The 27,144-nt window shown below is 35.1% G+C and overlaps 4 protein-coding genes across 5 annotated transcripts; 2 read left to right on the forward strand and 2 right to left on the reverse strand.

The window, feature by feature from the left end:
* The first annotated feature begins 8,810 nt into the window (after positions 1-8,810).
* Positions 8,811-12,155, forward strand: LOC112789348 (uncharacterized). 2 transcript variants are annotated; one of them, XM_025831195.3, is made up of 5 exons: positions 8,814-9,270; positions 9,396-9,565; positions 9,956-10,200; positions 10,401-10,505; positions 11,278-12,155. In XM_025831195.3, exons 3-5 carry the CDS (start codon positions 10,014-10,016, stop codon positions 12,012-12,014), a joined length of 1,029 nt encoding a protein of 342 aa, XP_025686980.1. In that variant the 5' UTR covers positions 8,814-9,270; positions 9,396-9,565; positions 9,956-10,013; the 3' UTR covers positions 12,015-12,155. The 2 variants fall into 2 exon arrangements, with proteins under 2 accessions (XP_025686981.1, XP_025686980.1); XM_025831196.3 differs by lacking the exon at positions 9,396-9,565 and having other exon boundaries at positions 8,811-9,270.
* A 1,330-nt stretch (positions 12,156-13,485) lies between these two features.
* LOC112789349 (uncharacterized) lies at positions 13,486-18,428 on the reverse strand. The gene is made up of 2 exons (XM_025831198.3): positions 17,578-18,428; positions 13,486-14,669 (listed from the first exon to the last, which is right to left on the reverse strand). Exons 1-2 carry the CDS (start codon positions 18,105-18,107, stop codon positions 14,030-14,032), a joined length of 1,170 nt encoding a protein of 389 aa, XP_025686983.1. The 5' UTR covers positions 18,108-18,428; the 3' UTR covers positions 13,486-14,029.
* Positions 18,429-19,632: 1,204 nt separating this feature from the next.
* LOC112789351 (embryogenesis-associated protein EMB8) lies at positions 19,633-22,932 on the forward strand. The gene is made up of 8 exons (XM_025831200.3): positions 19,633-20,243; positions 20,468-20,596; positions 20,710-20,841; positions 21,049-21,191; positions 21,282-21,379; positions 21,458-21,552; positions 21,876-21,929; positions 22,417-22,932. Exons 1-8 carry the CDS (start codon positions 19,815-19,817, stop codon positions 22,618-22,620), a joined length of 1,284 nt encoding a protein of 427 aa, XP_025686985.1. The 5' UTR covers positions 19,633-19,814; the 3' UTR covers positions 22,621-22,932.
* A 112-nt stretch (positions 22,933-23,044) lies between these two features.
* LOC112789350 (cytochrome P450 89A2-like) lies at positions 23,045-25,393 on the reverse strand. The gene has a single exon (XM_025831199.3). It carries the CDS (start codon positions 24,651-24,653, stop codon positions 23,100-23,102), a length of 1,554 nt encoding a protein of 517 aa, XP_025686984.1. The 5' UTR covers positions 24,654-25,393; the 3' UTR covers positions 23,045-23,099.
* Between the last annotated feature and the right edge of the window lie 1,751 nt (positions 25,394-27,144).

A 27,144-nucleotide genomic window follows, 5' to 3' on the forward strand; every position in this document is an offset into this window, starting at 1 on the left:
ATTTTTGAATGTTAATAAATATAATAGATGATTGATAAAATAATAATTTATAAAATAAAAAAAATAATTTTTATAATTAAATAAAATATATGGGGTTAATTTGTAATTAACATTAGTTAAAGGACTATGTCGCAGTTGTTAAAAGAACTTAAAAAACATGTTTTGTTATAGGACCATTTAATGGTCCAAACGTTCTGGGACCATCGAATCCAGTGCCAACTTTGTGTATTGCTTCATATTAGACTCTCTATTTATAGGCATATAGGGTCATTGTTTTTAAACTTCATTAAACATGATTCCTCTTGAAAACTTGAGCCTTACGGAAAATGGCATCTACTTCAGGCTATCTTATCACAACACTCTCCCTTAAATGACCATTTAAGAATATAACTCATTAAAACTTTACTAAAGAAAAATCTAGTAAAAAAAATCTTAGTGAAGGAAAAAGAGTACAATATTCTTTGTGATAGACTGATAGGGACTGCCTCATTAAAAACCTTGTCAAGAAAACCCAATGGAAAAAATCTGACCAAGAAAAAAAGAGTACAGTCTCCCCCTCTTATCGACATCATTTAATGTCTCGAAATTAACGCATTCCAATCTTATGTACCAATCTTTCAAATTAAAGGAGGATTTTGGAAGTGACTTTGTGAATAAGTCTGCCAAATTGTCACTTGAGCGGATTTGTTGGACATCAATTGTCCGTTGATTTTGAAGATCATGAGTGAAGAAGAATTTGGGAGAAATATGCTTTGTTTTGTCACCTTTGATGTATCCACCCTTAAGTTGAGCAATGCATGCTGTATTATCTTCAAACAGGACAGTTGGAGCTATCTTATGGTTAATCAGTCCACATGATGACAGAATATATTGGATCAAACTCCTGATCCAAAAACACTCGCGATTTGCTTCATGTATCGCTAGTATTTCAGCATGATTAGAGGAGGTTGCTGCTATCGTCTGTTTCATGGACTTCCATGATATAGCTGTACCACCATATGTGAACAGGTATCCTGTTTGAGATCTCCCTTTGTGTGGATCAGACAAGTATCCAACGTCAGCATAACCAACTAATTGTGACTTGAATGCATATGGGTAAAATAGTTCCATATCAACCGTTCCATGAAGATATCGAAAGATTTGTTTGATTCCATTCTAATATCTTTTGGTTGGAGAGGAACTATACCTTGCTAGTAAATTCACAGCAAATGATATATCGGATCGTGTATTATTAGCAAGATACATTAGCGCTCCAATGGCACTAAAATATAGTACTTCAGGACCAATGATATCTTCATTTTCTTCTTTAGAACAAAATTGATCATTTTTCACATTCAAAGACCTTACGATCATTAGGGTACTAAACGGATGTGACTTATCCATATAAAATATCTTCAAGATCTTTTCTGTGTATGTCGTTTGATGAATGAAGATCCCATTTTTTGTATGCTCGATCTGTAGGTCGAAACAAAATTTAGTCTTTTCAAGATCTTTCATCTCAAACTCTTCTTTTAGAGTTTTTATAATTGTTGGAATTTCTTCAAGAGTTCCAATGATATTCAAATCATCAACGTACACAGCAATTATAATAAACCCAGATGCATTCTTTTTATGAAAACATATGGGCAGATATCATCATTCTTGAATCCGTTTTTTGTCAGATACTCAATAAGACGATTATACTACATTGCATTCAGATTGCTTCAGACCATATAAAGATCTTTACAATTTAACTGAGTATAATCCTTGTGAATATTCATTGGATGGTTTAGATATTTTTAGTCCTTTAGGGACTTTCATATAGATATTACGATCTAATGATCCGTATAAATAGGATGTTACCACATCCATTAAATGCATATGTAGTTTATGATATGCGGATAAATTGACCAAATAACGCAATGTTATTGCATCCACTACAGGGGAATATGTTTTTTCATAATCTATACTGAGCCTTTGTGAAAAACCTTGTGCTACAAGTCGAGCTTTGTAGTGTACAACATCATTTTTCGCATTTCGTTTTCTCACAAATACCTATCGGTGTCCAACAGGTTTTACATCTTCTGGTGTACGGACTATAGATTCAAAGACTTCACGTTTTGTAAGTGAGTCTAGCTCAGCTTTCATGACTTCTTCCCATTTCGGCCAACCATTTTTTTGTCGACATTCTTCGACTGATCTTTGCTCAAGATCCTTACTTTCATACATTATATTTAGTGCCACATTATATGCAAATATTTCATTGACAATTGTCTTATTTCGGTCCCATTTTTCTCCTGTAAAGACATAATTTATCGAGATCTCGTCATTTTCACAATTTTCAGGTACCTAAACGTCTTTTGGCGTTAAAACTATATCAGAATTTTGGACAACTACATGTATCTTTACTATGTCTTTTTCAACATGAATAGTATTTACCTCTTTTATTTTTTGAGAATTTTTGTCTTTGGAACCGACAGGTCTGTCATGCTTCTGGCGTGAATTTGTTTCAGTGGCAATTTGTCCAACTGGGACATCAATTCGAATTAGGCCATTTTTCATTGGTATATAAGATTTGATTATCCTCTTTATATTGGAAAATACATCAGGCAATTCATTTGTTATTCTTTACAAATGTATAATCTTTTAAACTTTTAGTTCACATTTCCCTGATCGAGGATCCAAATGCATCAAGGATGATGCATTCCAATTAAGTTTCTTTTCAAGAAGCTTATTCTCTCCCCTCTAATATTGAAAATTTTGATTTATCAAAATGACAATTCGCAAATCGGGATTTAAATTCATCCCCAATTTGTATCTCAAGATACCTTACTATAGAGGGATAATCATATCTAACATATATCCCCAATTTTTTTTGGGTCTCATTTTGGTGCGAGAAGGTGGTGCAATGGGAACATATATCGCACATCCGAGTATTCTTAAATGGGAAACATTTGGCTGCTGGCCAAAAGCTAATTACATAGGAGAGAACTGATAGTAACTCGTTGGCCTCAAACGAATAAGTGTTGCGGCATGTAAAATAGCATGCCCCAAGTCGAAGTTGGAAGATTTGTTCTCCTAAGTAAGGGTCTAGCAATTAATTGGAGGCGTTTAATAAGTGATTCTGCTAATCCATTTTATGCCTGAACATGAGCTACTGGATGTTCAACACTTATTCTATTAGCCATACAATAAGCATCAAAGGCTTGAAAAGTAAATTCACCAGCATTATCAAGACGAATTGCTTTGATTGAATTTTCTGGAAATTGTGCTTTTAATCGAATAACTTGAGCTAGTAATCTCACAAACGCCAGGTTGCGAGAAGACAATAAGCACACACGTGACTATCTCAAATATGCATCTATTAGGATCATAAAATATCTAAAAGATCCATATGGTGGATGAATAGGTCCACATATATCGGCTTGAATCCTTTCTGTGAATTCAGAGGACTCAAATCCAATCTTTATTGGTAATGGCCTTAAAATTAACTTTCCCTCAAAACATGCAGTACAACAAAATTCACTAGTTTTAAGAATCTTCTGGTTCTTTAGTGAATGTCCATGGGAGTTTTCAATAATTCTTCTTATCATGATTGTTCTCGGATGACCCAATCGGGCGTGCCAAGTTATGAATTCATTTGTGTTAGTAAACTTCTGGTTTACAATGGCATGTGATTCAATTGCACTAATCTTGATATAATATAATCCAGATGAAAGTGATGGTAACTTTTCTAATATAACATTTTTATTTAAATCATGAATTGTGATACATAAGTACTCATGATTTTCCTCATTCATTGTTTCAATATGATATCCATTTCGGCGAATATTTTTGAAACTCAATAAGTTCCTTAGAAACTTAGTAGACAATAGTGCATTATTTATTATGAATTTTGTTTCTCCAGGAAACAAAATTATAGCTCTTCCGGAGCCTTCTATCACATTACTTGAGTCAATAATAGTATTAACATATTATTATTTTGGCACAAGATGAGTAAAGTATATATTACTTTTCAGAATGGTGTGCGAACTTGCACTCTCCGTAAGGCATATACATCTTCATTATATATATATATCCTTACCATTTTCTTCAAAGACAAATAATAATAAAACGAGTAAAAATATTTGCACAGTAAAATTATTTTCTTGATTGAAAATATTTTTCTAAAAAGTATAGTATATACTAAAAATTTTATTATTATCACTATTATTATTATTTTTAAAACTTGTCACATTTAGTAATTTTGAAATTCATAAACATTTTATTAAACATTATTTATACACATCATACTTGAAATTTAGATGCATAGAAAATAAAACTTAACAATAAGTTTCTTACATTATTTATTTACATGAATTATTAACAATCTCACATATTAAACTATTCTATCATTGATCAAATGACCAATATTTTCTTCAAGATCCTCAAAGAAATCAGATACATCATAATAAGTGGTGAAATTTTCAGCATAATTTGAAACGAAATTCGTTTCCTTTCCTTTATCATCATTTTCAAAGATGCTTGATAAAGATCGACTAGGTGCCTTGGGGTACGACAGGTACGCGACCAATGGCTCTTTCCACCACAACGAAAATACTTATCCTCTATTGATTTATTTTGCCAATTATTTCTTTCTTTATCCCACTTCTAGTGAGGTCATTTCTTTTGAATATAATTCTTGTTCCTTCCATAATTTTTCTTGCTACTAAAACCTTGCCATTTACCTCTTATGGGGTAATGATTTGCCGCATTTGCTTCAGGAAATGGGGCAGCGCCAGCTGGGCGGGTTTCATGATTTTTTAAAAGTAACTTATTGTTGCGTTCAGTAACAAGAAGGCAAGAAATTAACTCAAAATATTTTTTAAATCTTTTTTCTCGATATTGCTGCTGCAGGAGCAAATTCGATGCATGAAAGGTTGAGAAAGTTTTCTTTAACATATTATTATCAGTTATATTTTTTCCACATAATTTCATTCGTGAGGTGATTTGAAATATTGCTGAATTATATTCATTTATGGATTTAAAATCCTATAGACGCAAGTGCGACCATTCATACCGGGTTTGAGAAAGTATTACCGTCTTTTGATGATTGTACCTTTCTTCAAGGTCTTTTCACATATCTGCAAGATCTTTTAATGTGAGATATTCATTTTTCAATCCTTCATCAAGATGACGACAAGGGAAGATCATGGCTTTAGCTTTATTCTTCTGGGATACATTATTTTTAGTCTTAATGGTATCTCCAAGATATATTGAATCAAGATTGATTTCAACATTTAGTATCTATGGTAAATAATTATTTTCAGATATATCAAGAGCATTAAATTTAAGATGAGAGAGTTTTGACATAATAAAAATTTATTACCTGAGTCTTCCTAAAATTTAATCAGAGTCTCGTGCTAATAACGTGTTGTAAAATAAATAAATAAGATGTACTAAATATAAAATAAAGATGTGTAAATAGATAATAATATTCACCACATCAATAAAATGTCTGAACTATTTTCTGTCTGTATAAATTAAATTCGAGTTTAGTCTGAACTATTTTCTGTCTGTATAAATTATTGGAGCAATTTTAGAACTTAAAAGTTAAAACACTTTTTTTTCGGCAACACAAGTTCCTTTTAAGTGGATTTTGTTTGGCATGTAAGGTTTTTTTTATTTTTCACGGTATTTTTAATTCGGAAGATTAATGACTAATCTGTGGTGAATTGAAACTCTATTTAAGAATTTGTCGTTAATTAATAGGTTGCTGTATTTTTTTTTGTGACTAAACAGAAAAAAATAGAGACAAAATCAAATTATTTGGCTAGATTCATATCTAAATTTATTAGATGTTGAAACTCACTCCATGGTTGACTCCAATTCAAGCAAATGTCCGCACCAGAAGTAGATGCTTTAGCCATATAATCTGCAACACGATTCACATTCCTCTGAATTAAAAGAATAGAGATTCTTCAATTCCAATTCATAACCTCCTGGATATGCTTTGTCAAATCTCATTCCGGAATATTATTACTAAGCATTCTTTGGTTTACCAAGAAAAGGGCTTCTAAACAGTCTGTTTCACAAATAACCTCACGAAATTCACTATCCCAAACTATAAGTAAACCTCTCCAAATCACGTACAATTCAACAAAAAGAACACTATACACTTCGACTTTTCCAATGCAACCTTTCAACCAACATCCATCAAAATTGTGAATGATACAACCAAAACCAGCATACACAAAAGGAGCAAAACAACTAGCATCACAATTCAATTTAACAGAATGAATGAGAGGTGGAACCCAATGCAGACAAAGTGAAGGAGGAGACAACGATTTATGCATGGCAAAAAATGGTGTGGAACTCCCTTACTGAACTACGAATCAAACTCACTAATTTACTAGCACTCCGAGAGTCATCTGTATTAAACAAGTCATGATTCCTACTTCTCCAAATCCACCAGATGGTCTAGAAAAAAAGAAAAACATCTTCACTCCTTGCACCTCTATAGAGCCAATCACGTAAATCCGAATTATTTGAATACAGGCCTAAACGGTTCTAGATCTCCTTGGCACTAGGACACTCCCGATTTCTGAAGACAATGAAGTATAGATTCAGAACCACTCTGACACCAAGGCAATGACAAGTGCTAGATAAAGCTAAGTCACGATCCAATGAAAACTCTGCTGTAGGAATAGCGTTATGGAAATTGAACCAAATCAAGAACTTGTATTTCTCAGGAATATGCAGTCGCCATATTCACAACTAATTATCACGTTCATTCGAGTCAAATTTTATTTTAGCTAACCAATTGTATCCACTCCTACCTGAGTAGAGTCTAGAAGATGCCACACCCACGCCCAACTCGAACTCTCCCCAACATTCAAATCCGAATTATAAGCATTCAAATACTGTCTGACATCTTCTTTAATGTTAGAGAAAACAACATGGAGATTTCATTGGCTATATTTTCAAACGTCTCTAATAGTTAAATCAGTGTCATATATATGAACAAAACGGACATCTTGAGAAATTGGACCCTCAATACTCCACTTGTCAAACCAAAAGAATTGATCAAGTGACCGAATGCACCAAGAGAAGACATCCTTAAATGTATCAAAAGCCTTTGAGATACTCTTCCAAACATGAAAAGCGTTGCAAGGAACAGGACCATCTAAAACTCCCTCATTCCTCAGATATTTCGTCCTCAATAGAGCAATCCAAGGCTTGTCCTGACAATAAAAAAATTGTCAAACCAATTTACCAAGTAAAGATATATTTGCACATGCAGGATCTCTAACATCCAGGCCACCAAATTTTTTTTGGAGTGACCACCATCTTCCAATTAACAAGAGAAAGATATCTGCCATCAACTTGACCCTTCCAAAGGAACTATCTCATCATACAAGACAATTTATCACAAACTCAATTTGAAAAACAGGATACCTGCATATCATAGACATGAATGAATGCTGCAACAAAATTGATTAGGCAAAGTCTCTATGCTTTATTTAGAAGTCTTTCTTTTCAATTAGCTAATCTTTTCCTCACATTTTCAATCACTGAATGAAAAGAGGTCCTACTAGTACGAGAATGATTAAGGATAACTCCAAGATATCTTCTTAAGCCCAAAACAAAACGTATTGAAGAAACACTAGTAAAAATATCTCTTCTACGAACAGTCACATTCTTAGAACAAAAAATTTTGGACTTTTCAAGATTTACTTTCATTCCAGATGCCTTGCAGAAAATGTTAAAAAATAGGTTGCTGCATGCACAAAGTGAAATTAAAATTCTCGATATTTATTTAATTAGACTAATAAACTAATCACTAAATCAACCCAACTTGATTTATTTACATGTTATTATATTTTAAATTTTAGGGTGAATTATAGGAATAGTTTTTTATAGAAAAATAATGAGAATTAGTTTTTTAATTAATGAGTTAATATTTTATTCTCTTTCAAATTTATCTTGCTCTTTTTACCGTAACAATTTAAATTGTTAGTTTTTGTTCATCCACTATTTTATTAAAATTGTTAGTTAAAAAAATAGTTCCAAATAAAAAATATACTTTATATAAAAAAATTGATACGGTAATAATCGTAAAGCAACTTTTGCAAAACAATTACAAAAAAAAAAATAACAAATTAACAATAACAGGATGGATTTCATGTCCTTTTCATCACATCACATTATTATAATTTATAACTAAAAAACAAACATAAAGTAAGTGAAGTGGGTTTGCATTAGTCTCCTAATCATAATTCCATACAATAATCAATAATGGTTTCGCTCAATTTTTATTTAATGTGTGATATATCTGTACTATTTCTAATTGTATTATGAGAGAATTTTTTTTATGTCTCTATCATGAGATATTGAAATTGAGATCCGACATAAAACAAAAAAGAGAGCGCATAAGAAATTACAATTCTTCTAAGTTCTATATTTTAGGTAATTGTTCACATAAATACACGAACATAAGAAATTACAATTCTTTTAAATTCTGTAATTTTAGATACTTATTTACATAAAAATATTTGTATATCTTTATATAAAATTTAATTTTAATACTGTAACGTGATTTTAGCTACAGATCTAATTATATAATATTATATAAATAAAAATAATTATTTTTATATTAATTATATAAATAATCATCTAAAAATAAATATAATTAAATAAATATATAATTTTTTATATTTTAATATCAACGTATTAAAATTAAACTATTTTATATAAATATCTTTCGCATTTTTATATTTTTATTTTTATACAAACAAATTGATATTTCAGAATGACCTTATGATAAGAGGAACGTGTAGGTGTGGGTATGTGTTCTGGACTTCTGGTGTGTGTCACACAGGGAATAAACAATAAAGTATAAGAAAATATAAGTATGTACTGCCGAGATTGTTCTTAACCTCCAAGCTTCTGTAACGATATTCTTCTTTTTCGCATCTTCCATTTTTCATTTTATCTCTTAATTTTATTTATTCTTTTTTTATTATTTTCTTTTTCTCTTTGTTGTACCAGTCAAATATTACTTTTCCGAACACAAATGACACAATACAAAAACCAAAAACACGCCACACTTCTTCTCTCTCTCTCTCTCACTCTACACTCTCCTTTGGCTTTCTTCGTTAGCCGCACTCCCTCCACATCCTTCTTCTCAATAAAAAAAGAAGTAAATAAATTAAAAAAAAAATAGAAAACCCTTCTCACTTCTTACTTCGTTCTTTTTCGCCACCGTTTTTTCTCCGTTTACAACGACGGCGCTACCATGTGGTCCTAGAGGTACAGCTCCGTTTCACTCCTTTTCATTTCGTATAACTTCTTATTCTAATCCTGCTTTTTTTTTCCTTGTCTTTTTCTTCTTATTTGGCTATGTGTTACTTCTTTTTTTTTTCCCTATTTATTAGGTTTTTAGTTTTTTAATCTTCGCATTTAGAAAGCTTGCACTGGTTTCTCTGTGGAGCGTGGTTTTTCTAATTGACCTAGTTTCGGCGACGATGTTATAATTTTGTGGTTGGAAATGGGATAAGAAATGACGAAGGGTTTATGGAGAACACACGGTTGAGATCTTCTGAAGGTGCTGAGATTTCTAGTTTCCTCTTATTTCTATGAACTTTTTGAAATTTAAAAAAGTGTCAATGTTTCTAGCATTTAATGTTACCCCCAAAATTAAAAATCTATTTGGGAAGTTTTTTTCTGAGTTTGTGTGGATTTAGGTGTGAAGGCAACGTTTTGGAAAAAAAGGGAGGGGGGGGGGGTATGTTTTTAGGGCAAAACTACATGTATTACATAAAATATTTAGAAGGTTAATTTTGTTCTTTTGTGGTGATAGAATGATACGAGGAATCTTTTTGTTAGATATGTACTAATGAGTTTTATTTTCGCTTAATTTTTGTTAAGTCACGTTTTTCATGTTTTTCAAATGTTGGTAATGAAACTGAATCTTTGGTGGTTACTGTTTCTGTAGGGTTTACCTGGGCAACCCACAACGTTGTATTCGGTCTTTTTAACATATTAAGATTAAAATGAAACCGCAGAACGGTGGGGTGTCTAGAGTTCAAAAAGGAAATCATTCTACTCAAGTTGAAGGGCCTAATTGGATTCTTATTGCTGCCGGTGCTTTGTTGAGTACATTATCCGTTCGTCTTGGTTACAAATTGAAGCAGGCACTTGATTCGAAGCCAAAGCAGAATTCAACTAGTGTTCCAAAAGGTCCTTATGTCCTGTGTTATGTTAGGAGGATTTAAAATTTTCAATTTCATGTTCTGTTTTTTGCTTTTCTTTGTCTTGATAATCTCTTATCCAAATTGGGAAACAGTGTCTTACCCATGAACTTTGCATAGTTTTGTACTTTGTCTGAGACTGATATGTATAATGGATTGTAACTTCATAGTTTTGTTTTCAAAATTCAGGAAATGGAAAACCTTTCAACATGAGGAAATCCCCAGATTGCTTTATGCAGTCTAATGGATATTCCCATGCACAAGATAATCATGGCTGCTTCAGCTGCAATTCAGGTTTAATTTATGCTCGAAAGATCATTTTTATTTGCATAGTGTTGAATGGTCAATTATAGTATTATGTCTCTCCTTGGATAGTTTACCTTATATTGTTTGTTCATTTTGTGGAAATTTTCACTGCACTTTCTCTGTTTCATTTATCTACTCGTCTCTCATATTCTTCTTTTCCTGTGTTAGCCTAATTGTATTATTTTGAGTTTAATAAAATCCTATTATGCTCATCATCAAACGTCTCTTCACTCTTATCTATTGTTTGTTTCATTTTCATCTTGTCTTTGTCTCTGGTACCTACTTGTTAACATATATATGCTAATATGTTATGGAAATTCTAGATAATATTGGGGACAAGAAATATTCTGAACCAAAATTTAAGCTCAGCAATCTGTAGACCACGTGTTGGTTGTAAAAAAGTTGCATTAGTGGAATAAAATTATTTATTTGGTATTTTCAGATGTCTTATCAGCAAGTCATTCTAACTACACAACTAGCTCAGAGATTTCAAGCTACGTAAAGTTCTTAAATGTGATTATGTGAATGAGTTGATGGCCATGATTTGAAGTTGACTGCTTAGTGAGAAATGCCAGTAAACTTACATGAATCATTAACCATTATTTAGTGATTATATTTTATGGGAAAAACCATTACTTAGTCACATTCTTTTGGATAAACAAGCATTGGTGATTGTAGATTGTGAATCTGGTTCCATTTTTTTGTTCTCCATTATCCTTATATTAATGGTGCTGTTTACTGTGTATATGTGACTGTATAGGAACTGGAAGTCGTATGGAACTTAAGTGCCCACCAAACGGCCAGACATTGAGTGAATCTGATGGTGCCCTCCCTTTGGTGACTGTTCCTGCTACTGAATATAACAAGGAAAATGGTGTCATGTGGGCATGCTCTCCTGACCGTCTTGAATTGCCTTCGAAGCCATTCCACCATTCAAACTGCTCAGATTCTCCATGTGTATCTGAATCTGGGTCCGATATTTTTAGCAAGCGGGAAGTCATACAGAAACTGCGGCAACAATTGAAGAGAAGAGATGATATGATCCTAGAGATGCAAGATCAAATAGCTGAATTGCAAAGCTCACTCAATGCTCAGCTCGGACTATCTTCTCATTTGCAAATGCAGCTTGAATCTGCAAACAGAGAGTTATTTGACTCGGAGAGAGAGATCCAACGTCTGAGGAAAGCAATCGCTGATCACTGTGTTGGACGTGTTCCACACGATAAATCTTCCACCGTCGCTGCCTGGCCAGCTGAGGCTAGAAATGGCCATGCAAATGGCCATCTAGATGGGGAGAATAATTTGGAGTCCCCTGAGAAAACAAGGGATGATGAGGAGAGAATCGAGATGCTTAGAAAGCAAGTAGGAGAGTTGAAAGAGGTAATTGAAGGGAAAGAATTCTTGCTCCAGAGCTACAAGGAACAGAAGGCAGAGTTGTCTCTGAAAATCAGGGAATTGCAACATAGATTGGATTCTCAGCTGCCTAACATTTTGTAGAACCTATTAGAAGTATGTGAATTCTTTGCATCTTTTACATTTTGACAAAGCTTCACTGTCACTGCCTCCCCTCATTCTTTATTTTCTCACTGTAATTAGCTTACTTTTGATTGTTTGGCAATATATTTCTAGTTTGTGCGATGTGTGCTTGAGAGAAATGAACGAAAGGCAAGATGAATGTTGGTCGGTCGTAGATGTTACTCTACCTTTTTTCCCTCTTGATCTAGAGTAAGTTTACACTGGCCAAAGTGATATATTTTCCCATGTTTTAGGCATTACTTGCCTTTTCCCTTATTCTAAATGTGGAGTTTTTTTGTTTGTTTATTGATGCTTCAAATAACTCATTCATGATTTATTTTCAAATTAAAATAATTTCTTCTAAGTATTGAGTCAAATATTAGCTTAAATTTTCGATTGTAGCCCCTCCAACTAAGGTTACTGTTATATTACGCTTAGAATGCTGTGCTAACAAATCAGGGAACCTGTTCAACTTGGTAAGAAGACAATGAAGACACTAAAACTAGGATGTCACCTTTTAAGGATACGGCATCTCTTATTTAATGCTACCCCGACATTAAATAAATGCGTCACCTACTTAGTACTCACATTTCAGATTTTACATTTGTGAGAAAAGTAGCTGGTCCTCTCTGCCATTACCTTCCCTATGTTGCGGGATGGCGGGATATATGAGATGTAGTGCCAAAAACATGGGAAAGCTTCAAGTCTGTTAAAGTCTACATGGAATAGTATTCAATGTCTCCATCGCATGTAGATATAGCCATATAGGTGGTTTGGTTAACTATTCAACGTAATTAAAGTACAGCTACGAAGACTTGGCAACTACAAAGTAACATTACATTTAACGACGATTTCTCAAAAATTAATAAAGGATGCCAGTGTCATGCCACATCTTATCTCGAACGAGTGGAACACCTTTATTCAATACACACATTCTTGGTATGGACTACACGAACTTTATGTATATTTCCACATCGAAACGTAACAAGCTGAAGCCGTGACGCAAAACTTATGTAATTTTAACATCGCTATCATAATTATTTATTTGGAAGGTTCACTTCCTAAACCACATGTAGGTTCTGTGACTGCAATCGCTCAAAATAATATTGGGAGAAATGTTATGTGGTAATTTTATATACATTATTTTTTATATTAAAAATTATTGATAATAAGTGAAAAAAAATATTCTTGATACCATAAAAAAATGTGTACACCAAAACCAGTACAAATATCATTTCTTTAACAAAATATAGTGCATCTCGCTTTCTCATTACAAATACACTGCATTATTGTCCAAAAATATAAAAACAAAATAAGCTAAGATCTTTGCTTCTAAAAATTAATAAAAAAACAAAGAATTTGACATCTGTGACTCTTGATTCATAAAATACTAAAGATATCAGAGCATGCCAAAAAATTTACACGTGAATTATCTATCGGAAAGTGCACATCATTCAGTAAACAAATTCTTGCACATTAATAGCTGACATCACTTGGCAGGAACTACCAACACTTGTTAGTCAAATTGCCATGCACATCAGCACATGAGTAACTGAAAACAACTTTGCTTCAGAGCAAAGAAATTAAACTACATGTTTTACCTCAATCTTTTAAATGAGAAAAATGGTAGTCAACATATTAGATCACCAGCAACAATGAAACCAGTTTCCCATAAAACTAGAGATATACATTTGATTGAACATTTGTATGCTTATGGATATAACATTCTTTTGGACATAATGATGGAGATCATGTGCACTGCACTATATGGCGAGCATAACTTCATATTCATCCAATCTAATACTGGTTTAACAGTTTTATCTTCCGCACTTGTCAATGGACATAGATTGAGAAAAACAATCTTAAGATAGCAGCTTGAAGATCAATATGATGCCCAGAATAATCATTTTTTTTTTATAAAAAATGAATGTTGTTTCCTTACGCATAATTCAGGCTCTATCAGTCAAAAGGTTTTATTCATCGATCTATGTCGAGAATCACCTAGCATTCAGATCAAATTCACCAACATCACGCCAGCCATCCTGCGTGCCGGTGTCCCCATTTTCAGCTTCATCATTTAAGAAATCATCAGATGGCTCCTTCTCTTCTCTCTGAGCATTGTTTCCCCATCCATTCATCATCTCACCTGCATTGCCTCCCTGATCCTGCTCTCTCATGTCATGACCAATTGCGATGTCGCTCCCTTGGGACCCAAGTGCACTCCCTCTTATTGGGGTTCGAGACATCATTTCAGCATGAGACTGTGAATCAGCCCGAGCCTGCTCTGCCTGGACCATTGCCATCCGAAGTTTAGCCTCGTGGGCTTCACGACCAGCCTTCTCCCTGGACTCTAGTTCAGCTCTTAATTCCAACATAGCTCGCTTTTCCTCCTGAAGAAGTGCCTGCTCAAACATCAATCTCTCCTCAGATCGGAATTCCCCCAAACCTCTTTTTTGGGTTATTATGTTGAAGGCAAGTGCCTGCTTCTCAAAAGTTGCTGTGAACTCAGCAATTTTAGCAGCAATATTATTATCCCACTGCTGGGACCGTGAAAGCATCTGGCCAGTGGTGTCAGAATCCAGTATCCTATCATCCTCTTCTGCTTCATAGTCTGCCACAACATGATATGGCAATAATCTGCATGAGGAAAATTTTTCAGGGAATTCTGAAACATAAGAAATCCATGTAAGATCAAACTTCATTGCACCAGTTCTGGCTAGTTACACATGTTAAATACAATCCCCATATTCCAAAATCCCAACACAAGTTGTCGTTTTACCATAAAATATTTGATAATGAAAATTCTTCTTAGATGTAAGCTAAATTTGAACATTGGCATATCTCAATGAAATCCAATGAGGATACACAAATACTTAGAGAGATGGACATGTAGCAAGTTTTACATGCATCCCCATCTCCAACAATTGATTACAATTTATCTATCAAACCATTAAATTAAATAATAAATTATATATCATGAAACTACTTATCCCAAAAGTTTAAGCTCTTAGGTAATGGTTAATGAATGCTTATGTATCTAATACATCCCCTCACGCAAGAACCTCTTTTTTGAGCTTGAAGCACGAGTTGTGCATAGGTCTATTTTTGCCTATGTTGAAATTCTTGAAAGTAACAAGGATCGACCTTTAGAACTTTTGATTATAGAAGCTATGATATCATGCTATGAAACCATTTATCCCAGTTTAAGCTGTTATATAGAGACACATAAATAGTTATATATCTAACATTATAAACTAAGACATGAAGTGATTAATATATACAATTTTTTCGTTCATTCAGGTAAGTCCTACATGACTTGCACATCAGGCTTATCAAGATACCCCATAAATCTCTTGGCTAAAAAAAATTCACTAAACCGGAAGACATTATTCACTTGCAGTACAGCAATAACAAAGGCAGAGTTTCAAAATATTCAGTTTACATAAAGCAACTCCAAATGTTATTTCCATATTGATTTAAGTAAATTAGTGTGTTAGCAGACTCATGGTAAAGGAATTATTGACTCTGATCTAAATGACAATGATATAGGTTCTGTAGAATTAAGACTGCTAATGAAAATATACAATATAAACAAAAGTTAGAAATAGGGACACAAACAGATAATAACTAGTCCCAAACATAAATGAAAATATACAATATAAACAAAAGTTAGAAATAGGGACACAAACAGATAATAACTAGTCCCAAACATAAACAAATAACTCGAGAGGTTGTTAGTTAAGAATAGTAAGCTTAAAGTTGGATCAATGACAAAGAAAGTGAAGTAGCAGTATTATCTAGATACAAATGCTAAACAATAAGAAGGGCAAAGCTACAAAGCGAGAAAACTTAACATGGCATCAGATACTTGTAACAGAAGATTTTAAAAAACGGGAGAAAGAGTTTTGAAATTAATATGAAAGGAAAGAAAATGGGTAAGCAACATGAATTTGCAGAACGTGCACGGCAGTTCCAAAAAAAGGATCAGGTTGCAATGAATGAAACTGCACAAGTGATACCATCGGATTCTGACAGAAAAAACATTGACATTTCTGGCTGAATCACAGCTTGGACTAATTTGAAGAAAAGAAAATTAATCAAAGTTGCACTATCAAGGTCAATATTACTTCTAGTATCTTTCTAATCCCAGCTAAAATTAAGATCCACCAAAGAAGACCTGATATACTTCTTTTCTTACACATTAGTACAAAATGTAGTTCTCAGCCTTTTTTTGAGCTTATTAGATGGCAAATGGTGAAAATATTTAGTCAGCTTGCAAATAAGGTGTAGCCACCCCATGACCAGTGTGAGGCACTTGGCCATGAGCAGAATACCACGGACAGCCAAAGGTGGCTCAAACATCAAACAATTGGCAGTTGATGAGATTATAATACAATTTAAGCACCGCTATTAATATCCACAGTAACATGAATCTCTTCAATGGTTCAATGAAAGCAAGCAACGCTAACATCCAATACATGTGTCTGTATTATTTACAAATTAAATTGATATTTATTGGATTGGACAATTATCACACCCCAGTTTAAGGTGTAAAGGAAAAAGGTGTTCACTCAATAGTATCACTGGGAACTAGTAAATCTTAATTTTCAAAGAAGAAAAAGTTACATCACTGGTTTACCTTATCTTTATCTGTCGAGTACTCCTAAGTCCTAACATTTATCATACTCTCAGTTCTCATATATAATTAAGATTATACAATTTCATAAACATATCAGATCCGCTGCCTTGAGGAGTTCAAACACAAAATACTTTCCAGGTGTTGCACCAAGCAAAGCACTACCAACTCATCTCTATGTGTGTAAGGTATTGTACCCTGTTTTGAATACTACTTATTTAAGAGCTACACTCACATTCTCAGCTGCAAACTATTCTAATGGTGACAATAAGTAATTAAATAGCCTTTTCCACAAGAAATGGCATTATACCCTTTCAAAGACTATTCTCTTATATTAAAAGCATAAACAAAACCATAAAAAAGGAAGGATTGAAGAGAGAACAAAGATTATAAACTGAATCTCATTAATGTCAGGTAAATCCAAATGCAATTTGTCAATAACCAACATGTCTCTCTAATTTTCTGGAAAGGACATTAACTAATCAAACAAGCCTATTCAACAACCACCAGCCACTTGTAAAATTATAGACTGCTGAGAGGCCAAGTGCTTCAAAGTAGCACCACCTTCCACAATCATTAGGTGATACTAAACAAATAACTTATATAGAATGTAGCATGCAGCATTAAAAACAACTCTTATTTTATACGGAAGACTTGGCAGAATTATCTCAGTATATCCCACAAAATACTCGCATCATTAAATCCACAACCACCAAATAAGCAGTTTGATACTAATCAACTTTGATCTTTAAAAGTATCATGTTTTTTAAATTGTGAGTGGGGGAGGGGGAATAACACGCCTAACTGAAACTCAAAAACCGCACTTTCCTTAATTTTCGCTTAGCAATTAAAAGGCTAAAAACTGAAAAAAGAAAAGCACCATTTTTCATAATGCATATTGAAACGAACCTCTCGCAGGCATCTTCAAGAGAAGAGAATGGTCGCTTAAAGTCAGGGTGACAGACCCGCCATGCATCTTGGTATGCCATCTGTAGCTCCATCTGGTTCCCAGGGCGAATCGCTTTCTGTTGTTGCTGCTGTTGCTGTTGTTGCTGATGCTGCTGCGTTTGAGATTGCGTTTGCGATTGCTGGGTCTGCTGCTGCGAGACATGATTGGAATTAGGGTTCTGGTGATGCTGCTGCTGCTGCAGATTGAGGATGGGATTGTTAGGGTTAGGGTTAGGCGCAGAATTAGGGTTAGGGCTAGGGTTTTGTTGGAGACCGAGGGGCCTTATGGGTCGCAAGTGGGCGTCGATGTTTGAAGGGAATCGAGAAATTGCAGCTGCTTGTGCTTGCTGTTGCTGCTGCTGCTTCTGCAATTGCTGTAACAGCATGAAATGGTGTTGTTGTTGATGTTGTTGCTGTTGCTGTTGCTGCTGCTGCTGCTGCTGCAACAGTAGTTGTTGTTGATGTTGCTGCAATGCCTTTGCCTCTTCCATTCTTTACCAAAATTAAATTTTAAAAAATAAAAAAAAGAAAGAAAAATAGATTTTGTGAGTATTCCCAATGGATCGCCCCTTTGTTTTCTTTTCTAAGCTGGAATGCGGAGAAGAAAAGAAAGAGAAAGGGTCTCAGAATTCAGGATTGTTTGTATTTACGTGACTACTTTAACCATTGATGCATTCGTTTGAAGAGTTTGATAATTTCAGACAGAATGCACTTATCAGCTCACCACTCTCGTTGCTCGCAGAGCATTGACGGGCCTGTCTCGTTTCTTTGTTTCTGATTTCTTTTACTCAAATGTCGAACCGGTTGATGTCGGGTCGGACCTATGTGGGTTGGTTCATCAATATATATTACTTGTGAGTTGTGATATGAAAAATTTGTTTTTAACCAGTGCTATTTTTAGGTCATGCTAATTATATAAGGGATTGAAAAGATATCTGTTAAGAATATAAACAGATAAATTGTTTACAGAGAAAGTAAAATTTATGCATTTAATAATTAATATCATATATCATTTATTTAGAAATTTTATATTTGTATTCTTTTTCAATATATCTAAGAATATTTATTAGAAATTTTTTATAGAATGATGATATTTAACAAATATTTTTTATTTTTTATTTCTTAAGTTTTTAACATTGATTCTTTAATTAGTGTACAAATGTCTAAAATGGAAATATTTAATTAGTATTTAACTATTTATCATAAACCACAAAATTTCCTACAAGTAGTAGCTTTTTGTTTTTTTATTTTCTTTGTCTAGTCTTAAATTCTTAAGTATTTGTGAGCTGAAAATTAACAATTAATTTCTATTCTCGTAAAAAATCACTTTTTGGTTCAAAGAAATTAATATGATCTGCCACATAATCATCTTCCTTAACAAAGATCCAACTAAATACATGATCCTCTTAAATAATTTAAGCATAAAAAATATTTGGTAACAAAAATAAATTAGTTAAAAATAGTTGAAATTTATCCTATTTAATATTTATTAATTATTGTAATAATAAATAAAAATTAAATAAAATAAATTTTAATTGTTTTTTTCTGTTTATCTAATATTACTATTTAAGTATCTACTATTGTGTTGTTTTACTTAACATTATATCTTACAGTCCAAAAAAATAAAATAAAAAAAAAGAATGAAAAAGAAGAAAAAAAAGCTATAAATTATAATAGATCGAAAGTATTACTAGAATAAAAATATTATTTATATTTATATAAAAATATTATTATTAATTAATTAAACACAAAAAACTGCATATTTATTTATCAAAAAATATTTATATTAAAACAATATTTATTATAAATGAAGTAGATATAACGGTTTAATAAAAAGGTTAATAACTTTTTACGGTATCCTCAATCCAGCAGTATTTTGTCGTGGGTCGGAGTTCAGTTAAAAGTTTTCCACTAATATCAATGGATTGCTGCATGCTTCCAGCGGAATTGGAAGGTTAACGAGCTATGAGTTATGAGCAATTTAGTTTAAGAAGGTCAATGTTTGACCTTGGTATTGGTACTGCATTTTGTTTTGGGCCTAACAGATTACCACGTATACAAAATTTCCAACATAGGGTGAGGCTCCAAGTCTCTCCAATAAACACTTGGACACTTGGTACAGGAAGAGTCCGACTGTAAAAACTAAAAACTAAAAACTAGAAAGGTCCAAACTCCAAAGCAAACAGAAAAGGAGAGGAATGGCATGGGCAGTGACTGCAGGTACCTCATTGACGTTCCCATTGGTGGTGGCCTCTGTACAATATGCACCTCGCACACTCCCCAACGCACTAATCAGATCCCTCCACCTGTCCTCCTCTTCCTCCGCCTCACCAATGTCTACTACTACACCCCAACAACCTCACTCCTCCTTCGAAATCCTCGGTGGAGCACGTGACAAGTTCCTCCCAGCTCTCTCCCACGTGCTGTCTCGCCCCTACCACCCCTTCCCCTTCCTCGGATGGAACCGCCACATCGAGACCATCTCTGCCTCGTTCTACCGCTCAATTCCTGACATAAGACTCCGCCGTCAGTGCCTCCGGACACAAGATGGTGGTGCCGTCGCCCTTGACTGGGTCTCCGGCGACGACCGCCGTCTGCCCCCCGATGCTCCACTCCTCATTTTGCTGGTTCGTTATGTAACTGAATCAGTTACCGAATTGATTCTATAACTGAATTAGTTAGTTAGTTAGTTAGTTGGTTGGTTACCTCTGCCAGTAAGTTAACGAATTCAATGCAGTCGTACTCTCAACTTAAGTGTCTCTTTCTTTTCTTTTTTTCCTTTGGTCTTTTTTTTTTAAGATAATAATGGAATTTTGAAAATTGTGATTTATTTATGTATTTATTTTTGCAGCCAGGATTAACTGGTGGTAGTGGAGATTCTTATGTGAGGCACATGTTAAATAAAGCTCGGAGCAAAGGGTGGCGCGTGGTGGTTTTCAATAGCCGTGGTTGTGGGGATAGTCCTGTTACTACTCCACAGGTAATTGTTGCTTGTGTTATACATTTTTTTTTTATTTCTTACCGAATCTGAATCCGTGTTGATAGAACTTTTTAGTGTTGTATGTGATGTGATGTGGTAATAGTGATGTGCAGTTCTATTCAGCTTCGTTTCTGGGAGATATTCGCGAGGTTGTTGCCCATGTCACTGGTAGATACCCTAATGCCAATGTGTATGCAGTTGGTTGGTCACTTGGCGCAAATATTCTTGTTCGTTACTTGGGTCAGGTGAGTAAGATTATTTTTTCATAACCTGAAGATTGGCATTGTTATGAATATGCATTTGTTGTTCCTTAGGCAAATGCTTTCTGTATTTAGGGATCAGGAAAATAGAAGTGTGTCGATGATTGGTTTGACAGATAGAAAATGTTACTCTGATTGCATTCGAACTTTTAATCTCCAAATTGAACTAATTTTGGAGTGCTTTGCTTTCAGGAAGGCTACAATTGCCCTCTTTCTGGCGCCGTGTCATTGTGTAATCCTTTCAATTTGGTAGTGGCAGATGAGGACTTCCATAAAGGCTTTAACAATGTCTACGACAAGGCTCTTGCAAAGTCCCTTCGCACGATTTTCAACAAGTGATAAAAACTTACATGTGTTGTTGATGGATCGATTGCTGCACTTCACAGTATGATTGATGTCTTGTTCATTTTTGTGGCTGGGTGCAGGCATGTTTTACTCTTTGAAGATATTGGTGGCGAATACAACATTCCTATGGCAGCCAATGCCAAGTCTGTTAGGGAGTTTGATGATGGACTAACCCGTGGTATGTGCCTCATACTTATTAGACACCATATAAATTTGATATGGATTGTGAATTATTATATGCTATGAGAATTTGCAGTTTCTTTTGGATTCAAGTCTGTGGATGAATACTATTCTAGTTCAAGTAGTTCAGATTCCGTGAAACATGTTCAAACCCCTCTGCTTTGCATCCAGGTACAAAATTTTTTAGAATAAAAAAATGGCTATCTATTATTCTTTTGATATTCGTTGTGCCATTCTTTTATCTAAAACAAAAGCTGCTTTTTGCATTGTTATCTTGGTTCATGTTCCTTTCCATTGTATTTTTGCCGCCTACATTCATTGATTCTATTTTATGTTACCTATTAGAATTTTCTTGCAATATCCCACAAGAACTCACCCTGTGAAACACAAATTCATGACTTTGAGCATAATTAATAGGTTGTTTTTCAGTGACCTTTTCCCTTTTTGTATATGCTATAAACTTACTGAACCAGAAACAATCTGTTTCTTCACAGGCCGCAAATGATCCAATTGCTCCTGCTAGGGGAATTCCTCGTGAAGATATCGAGGTATGTGCAGCTTCTTTTCCTTGGATCATGGAATTCAATGTTACCATTTCTTCACTAGAATGTTATTGGTAAATGATAAGGAGATGTAAAATGGGAAAGGGAGGAATAAGGATGTACATAGATGGAAATGTAATGATCTTTTTCAACAGTAGAGAAAATCATAAATGGTACGATTTGGACGTTGGGATAGACAAAATTAAAAATAAAAAATGGAATTCACATGGTGACCACACGATTTTAATTGCTTCTTCGTTTGCTTTTTAGTTTTTATGTCGTTGCTTCCTCTTATTACATTACTAAGTATACATTGATTGATACTCTTAACAAGTTAATAGTCGACCATCAAGTTTTCATATATGTACTAAACAACATATTCTTAGAACAGAAAGATATCTTGTTTTCTTGTCTTTGTCAATGTATTGGGGTTTCCATGTTCTTTGTTCTATATTAACTCCCTGGTTGAGTATAATTTGTTTTATCATGGCAGGAAAATCCGAACTGCTTGTTAATAGTTACACCAAAAGGTGGCCATCTGGGGTGGATTGCTGGTGATGAAGCTCCATTTGGAGCTCCTTGGACTGATCCCGTGGTAATGGATTTCATTCAATATTTAGAAACAGAGGAAGTCAAATACCCTAAAACTAGTGCTAATCCTGATGGTAAAGTAGCCTTGCACCATCTTGAAGTGTAGCATGGCACTAATGAAGACATTACAATCTTCCGATGTCACCATTCGTCGCTGTACATTCTGGAATACTGTATTGAAGCAATTACACTCATTTTTTTGTGTGGAATACTGCAGGACTTGGATCCTTGCAGCTCAGGGGGTTGATATCAACCATGATCCTTTCACAGACCATTCAATAAAGTAGAACTGCATTCTTTATGAGTGCGTTGGAACTGTAATTGTTTAGTTTGAGGTAAATAGAGATATTGATTAAACAAGACTAGTGTAATTGTATTGTTTTAACATTCAATTCACATAATTCGTTTCATTTTAAAATTTGTTACTGAGTTCATTACTATATTTTTTCCTTTTAACTAATTTATTGGATATGTTGCTGGTGGGATCAATGTAGAAATCATTGATAGCTAGGAAAAAGCATAAAAAGTGGGGAAGAATATATAGACTTTTGTATTAAGAACAATGGAACTAATAATTGATGCTAATTATTTCCTAGGCAATATATGAACCTTTAAGGATTTCTTCATCACAGTTGTGAATAGCAGCTTCTCTGACAAATCAATGTCATCTCCACTCATAGCCTTCCACTCAAAATTCCAAACTAAATTGGCCACAAAATACTCCAAGTGGAGAATTGCTAAACCATATCCAGGGCACATTCTCCTCCCAGCCCCAAATGGCATCATCTTTATCTCTTTACTTCCCATTATATCAAAAGTTGTTCCTCCATTGTCCATGAACCTCTCTGGCTTAAAGGCCATAGGGTCATCCCAAGCTGTAGGGTCCCTACCTATCTCAGCCACAAAGAAATTTACAGAGGCAGTGGTAGGAACCAAAAAACCATCCAGAACCACATCCTTGGTTACTCTATGAGGAGCCACATAGTGCAGTGGTGGATGGCGTCGTAGACCCTCCAAAATCACAGACTTTAGATATGGCAATTTTGGCAAATCTTCCTCCTTCACCTGGTTCTCTCCTTCAACCATGATCTCTCTAATTTCCTCCACAAGTCTTTCTTGGATTTGAGGGTACTTCACCAAATTTGCCATGATCCATTCCAATGCTGTCGAAGTAGTATCTGTTCCGGCATTTAGAAACTCTGAGCATAAGGTGCAAATATTCCCATAATCAAGCTTGCTCCCTTCATCTTCCTCCACGAGTTGCAAATCCAACAAAGTATCCACATAGCACAAAACAAACTCATTTGTGTTGTCCTCTTTGCCATCCTTGCCAAGTCTCTCTTGCTTGGCTTTCTTTCGAGCGTCAATATAAGGAATCAACAAGGCTTCTAGATCTCTTCTTAGCTGCAAGAATTCCTTCCATCTCTTCCAAAACAATATCCTTGTGATTGTTGGCCAAAAATTCAAGACATTGTACTTAGTAAAGCTCAAGAGCATGCTGCGTAGACTATCCTCGATTTCCCTAATTTGCTTCTCATCAAGCTTGTCACCAAAACACATAAAACTGAGCAAGCAAAACACGCTATATTGAAAATGATCAATGACCCTTATGGGGTTGCTAGCCCCCGACTCAGATTTTAATCGATCAAGAAGCATATCTAAAACCCATTTGCGTGCATTTGCATAGGACTTGACCTGTGAAGGGTGGAGGATATTTGAAGTGAGGTTTCGCCGGAGAGCGCGCCATACAGGACCATAGAAGCTAAAAAGGATGTCATTTTGATTGCTGCTAATGATTTTCTTGGTAGGAACAGCAACAGGGCGGTCCGCAAAGGTACTGCCATTTTGGATCAATGCTTGGTGCGCAAGGAATCGATTGGCAATGAAAATGTCGGTATGAGAGCCCATTTGAAAAGAAAAGATTGGACCATATTTGGCATGAAGTTTCTCAAGAACAGTCTTAGGATCTTTATTGAATCGTTGGAGTAATTTGAAGTTACCTATGATAGGCACTTTTGGAGGCCCCGGAGGGAGGGGATACCGTGGAAACACAAGGTAAAGTATGCGTTTGATGATTATTGAGACACCAAGAAAGAGCATAATAAAGATGAACCAAGTTTCCATGTTACTATTCCGCATCAAATTGGTTGACAATACACACAAGAGGGTATGTGTTAGAAGAAGCTTAAAAAGGGTGAGTTAAATAAAATTGAAGTGTACCATGCTAATTACTAATAGTAACACCTGCAAGCGTTACATTTACCCTATAATTGAATGTTCCATGTATGTTTATTAGCTGCTAATAAATAAATACATCTTACGTTGGTTAACATTTTCTAAAAGAACTTCGTTTGCCACATTTCTAATAAAAATAAAAACTTGCAATTAATAAAAGAATTGGACGTTTTCTAATAACAAAAAGTAAACATTGTTTGACCCAAAGAAAAGGAAGTATAAGATTGATTTATATCAAGATTGCGAAAAAAACTATCGAGTAGAATAAAATCATAAATTACTTGGCCCTGCATGAAACGTATTTTGAAAAGCTGGACAAATTACACTCCACCTTGTGAAGCTTCTAGTTTAACTGTTAAACTAACTAGTGACATGTAAACCAAACATGCGCTTACCAAGAGGATCAGATCACCGAGGACATTACAAGCTATAGTTTCACATGACTGAAAATTAAGACGTTTGCATAGTTTGTACATGTAGGAATTGTGAACACTAAAGAGAGCCTTTGCAGGATGAATATTATATAAGTAGAGATTTGGGTATGTGTCTTGTGCAGCAATGAAGAAGGATGGGTTAGAACACATTTATCAATTGCAGGTTTTCATGGAAACTTTGGGGTGAGTGGCTTCAAACCTTGGAACTCAATGGATGATGCCAAAGTGGAGATGAGAGAAATGGAGTGTTGCTTTCTTTGCAGTGTTATGGTCAATCTGGATGACAAGAAATGACGCAATATTTAAGGAGAAAAAGAAAAGTCAATGATTATCTGTGATTTCTGGGATGCAAGAGCGTTTTTGAAATATATATGCGAACAACATTAGCTCTGGAACTTGGATATGCACTGAAGTGGTTAACATGTGTGCAGTAGTTAAAATTTAAAATATAAGAATGAGGAGGGGAGCTAGAAGAATTGATGAAGATGAAAATGGAAGTTAGTTTTTGAAAGGAATATGGAGGGATCATACAAAGTTTGCGTAGTTATACGGGTTCATAGAACCAGATGTTTTCTTATAGTTGTTCTTAGTTGATGGTTATATGTTTCTGATAGCTGTTGGGTCTTCCTTTGTAGCTGCCTTTGATTTGGATTGTAATCTTGACCTTTGTTATTGGCCATGCTCTTCGTACAGTGTACAGTGTTCTGCTGATGCAGATGCTACTTGAAGTGTGAATATATATATATTCAAGTAAAACTATCGGCTTGAGATTTCATTTCCCTTCTTTCGTAAAGACGTAGGTAGCAAACGACAATAATCAATTTCAGGTTGTACTTGTACGCTTCATCGTGTCCTTCTAAGTCCTTGCAATAAATGGAAATGAGTAACCAAACTAGTACAAGCTAGAATTCTATTCGGTAGCTCGAGTACCAGACGGTTTAGGGAGATTCCTCGGATGGTAAGGTGGGGTTTCTGTCTGGTTCAGGGTTGCAGAGATGGAGCTGGAGCAGCCGACTTCCCGAGTTTCTGGTGTGGAGGGGGGTGTCACCTGCAAAGACACTCCGACGCCCAAGTCAGTTGAGTGTGCAGGCGAAAAAAAGGGGCATAAAGTGGTGTGTGTCGTACCTTGGGGGAGGGGTAGGACCCTCCCCTTATATACCGTGTCAGAAGTGGGTCCCGCAAGGACAGAACGCACCTTCCCCGAAGCTTCTTCACACAGCTGTAGTAGAGAGATGTCCAGAACGCATGTCCGGATCGGTATTCGGTCGCCTCGCACCTGACTGTTCGGGTCGGGTGGTTCGTGGGTCGGGTCGGCCCATGCTATAGGTGGGCCAGGCCGTAACAGTGCCCCCAACACGCCAGAAAGGATCGTGAGGGTTGTTGGTGGCGTGTTATCTCCTCTTTCGTACGTCGTCGCCAGGTCGGCTGCCCGTGGAGAAGACGTGACTCTTGCGCGCGTCTGTTCGTTGCTGGGATAACCGTTTGTCGCCTCGTTTCTCTCGCAGAGCATTAAAAGCTCATAATGGGTTATTTCAAAACCCCGTGCGCAAAGACTATTTTTCTCCTAGGCCTTTCGCGCTTTTTGAGTCTGGCAGTTTTAAACGGTTTTGCCTCTGGCAGTTTTCATCTCATATCTTTACTCCATCCATCCTCATCTTCTTCTCTCCCAAGTTTCCTAGAGTATCATTTCTGCATCCCTGTGCATTTGCTCCTTTTTCTCCTCCTTTTCGAATCACCACAATCAATCATGGTAAGCATTCATCCCTTGCTTTATGTTGATTTTACCTTCATTATCAATTCTTCTGTATGCATATTGCTTTTCTGGTCCAACACAGGTGCGTTTAGATGGGGTTACCATTTCAGGGTATTTAGCTTCTTAGGCTTTTGCTTGGATTCTGTTTCAGCCACGCTTAATTCTAGTCATTGAATAGGATAAGTGTAGTTTCTGGACTATTTCCGAG

This window comes from Arachis hypogaea, chromosome 3 (genome assembly GCF_003086295.3).
Source record: "Arachis hypogaea cultivar Tifrunner chromosome 3, arahy.Tifrunner.gnm2.J5K5, whole genome shotgun sequence".
In the NCBI taxonomy this organism is placed as follows: domain Eukaryota; kingdom Viridiplantae; phylum Streptophyta; class Magnoliopsida; order Fabales; family Fabaceae; genus Arachis; species Arachis hypogaea.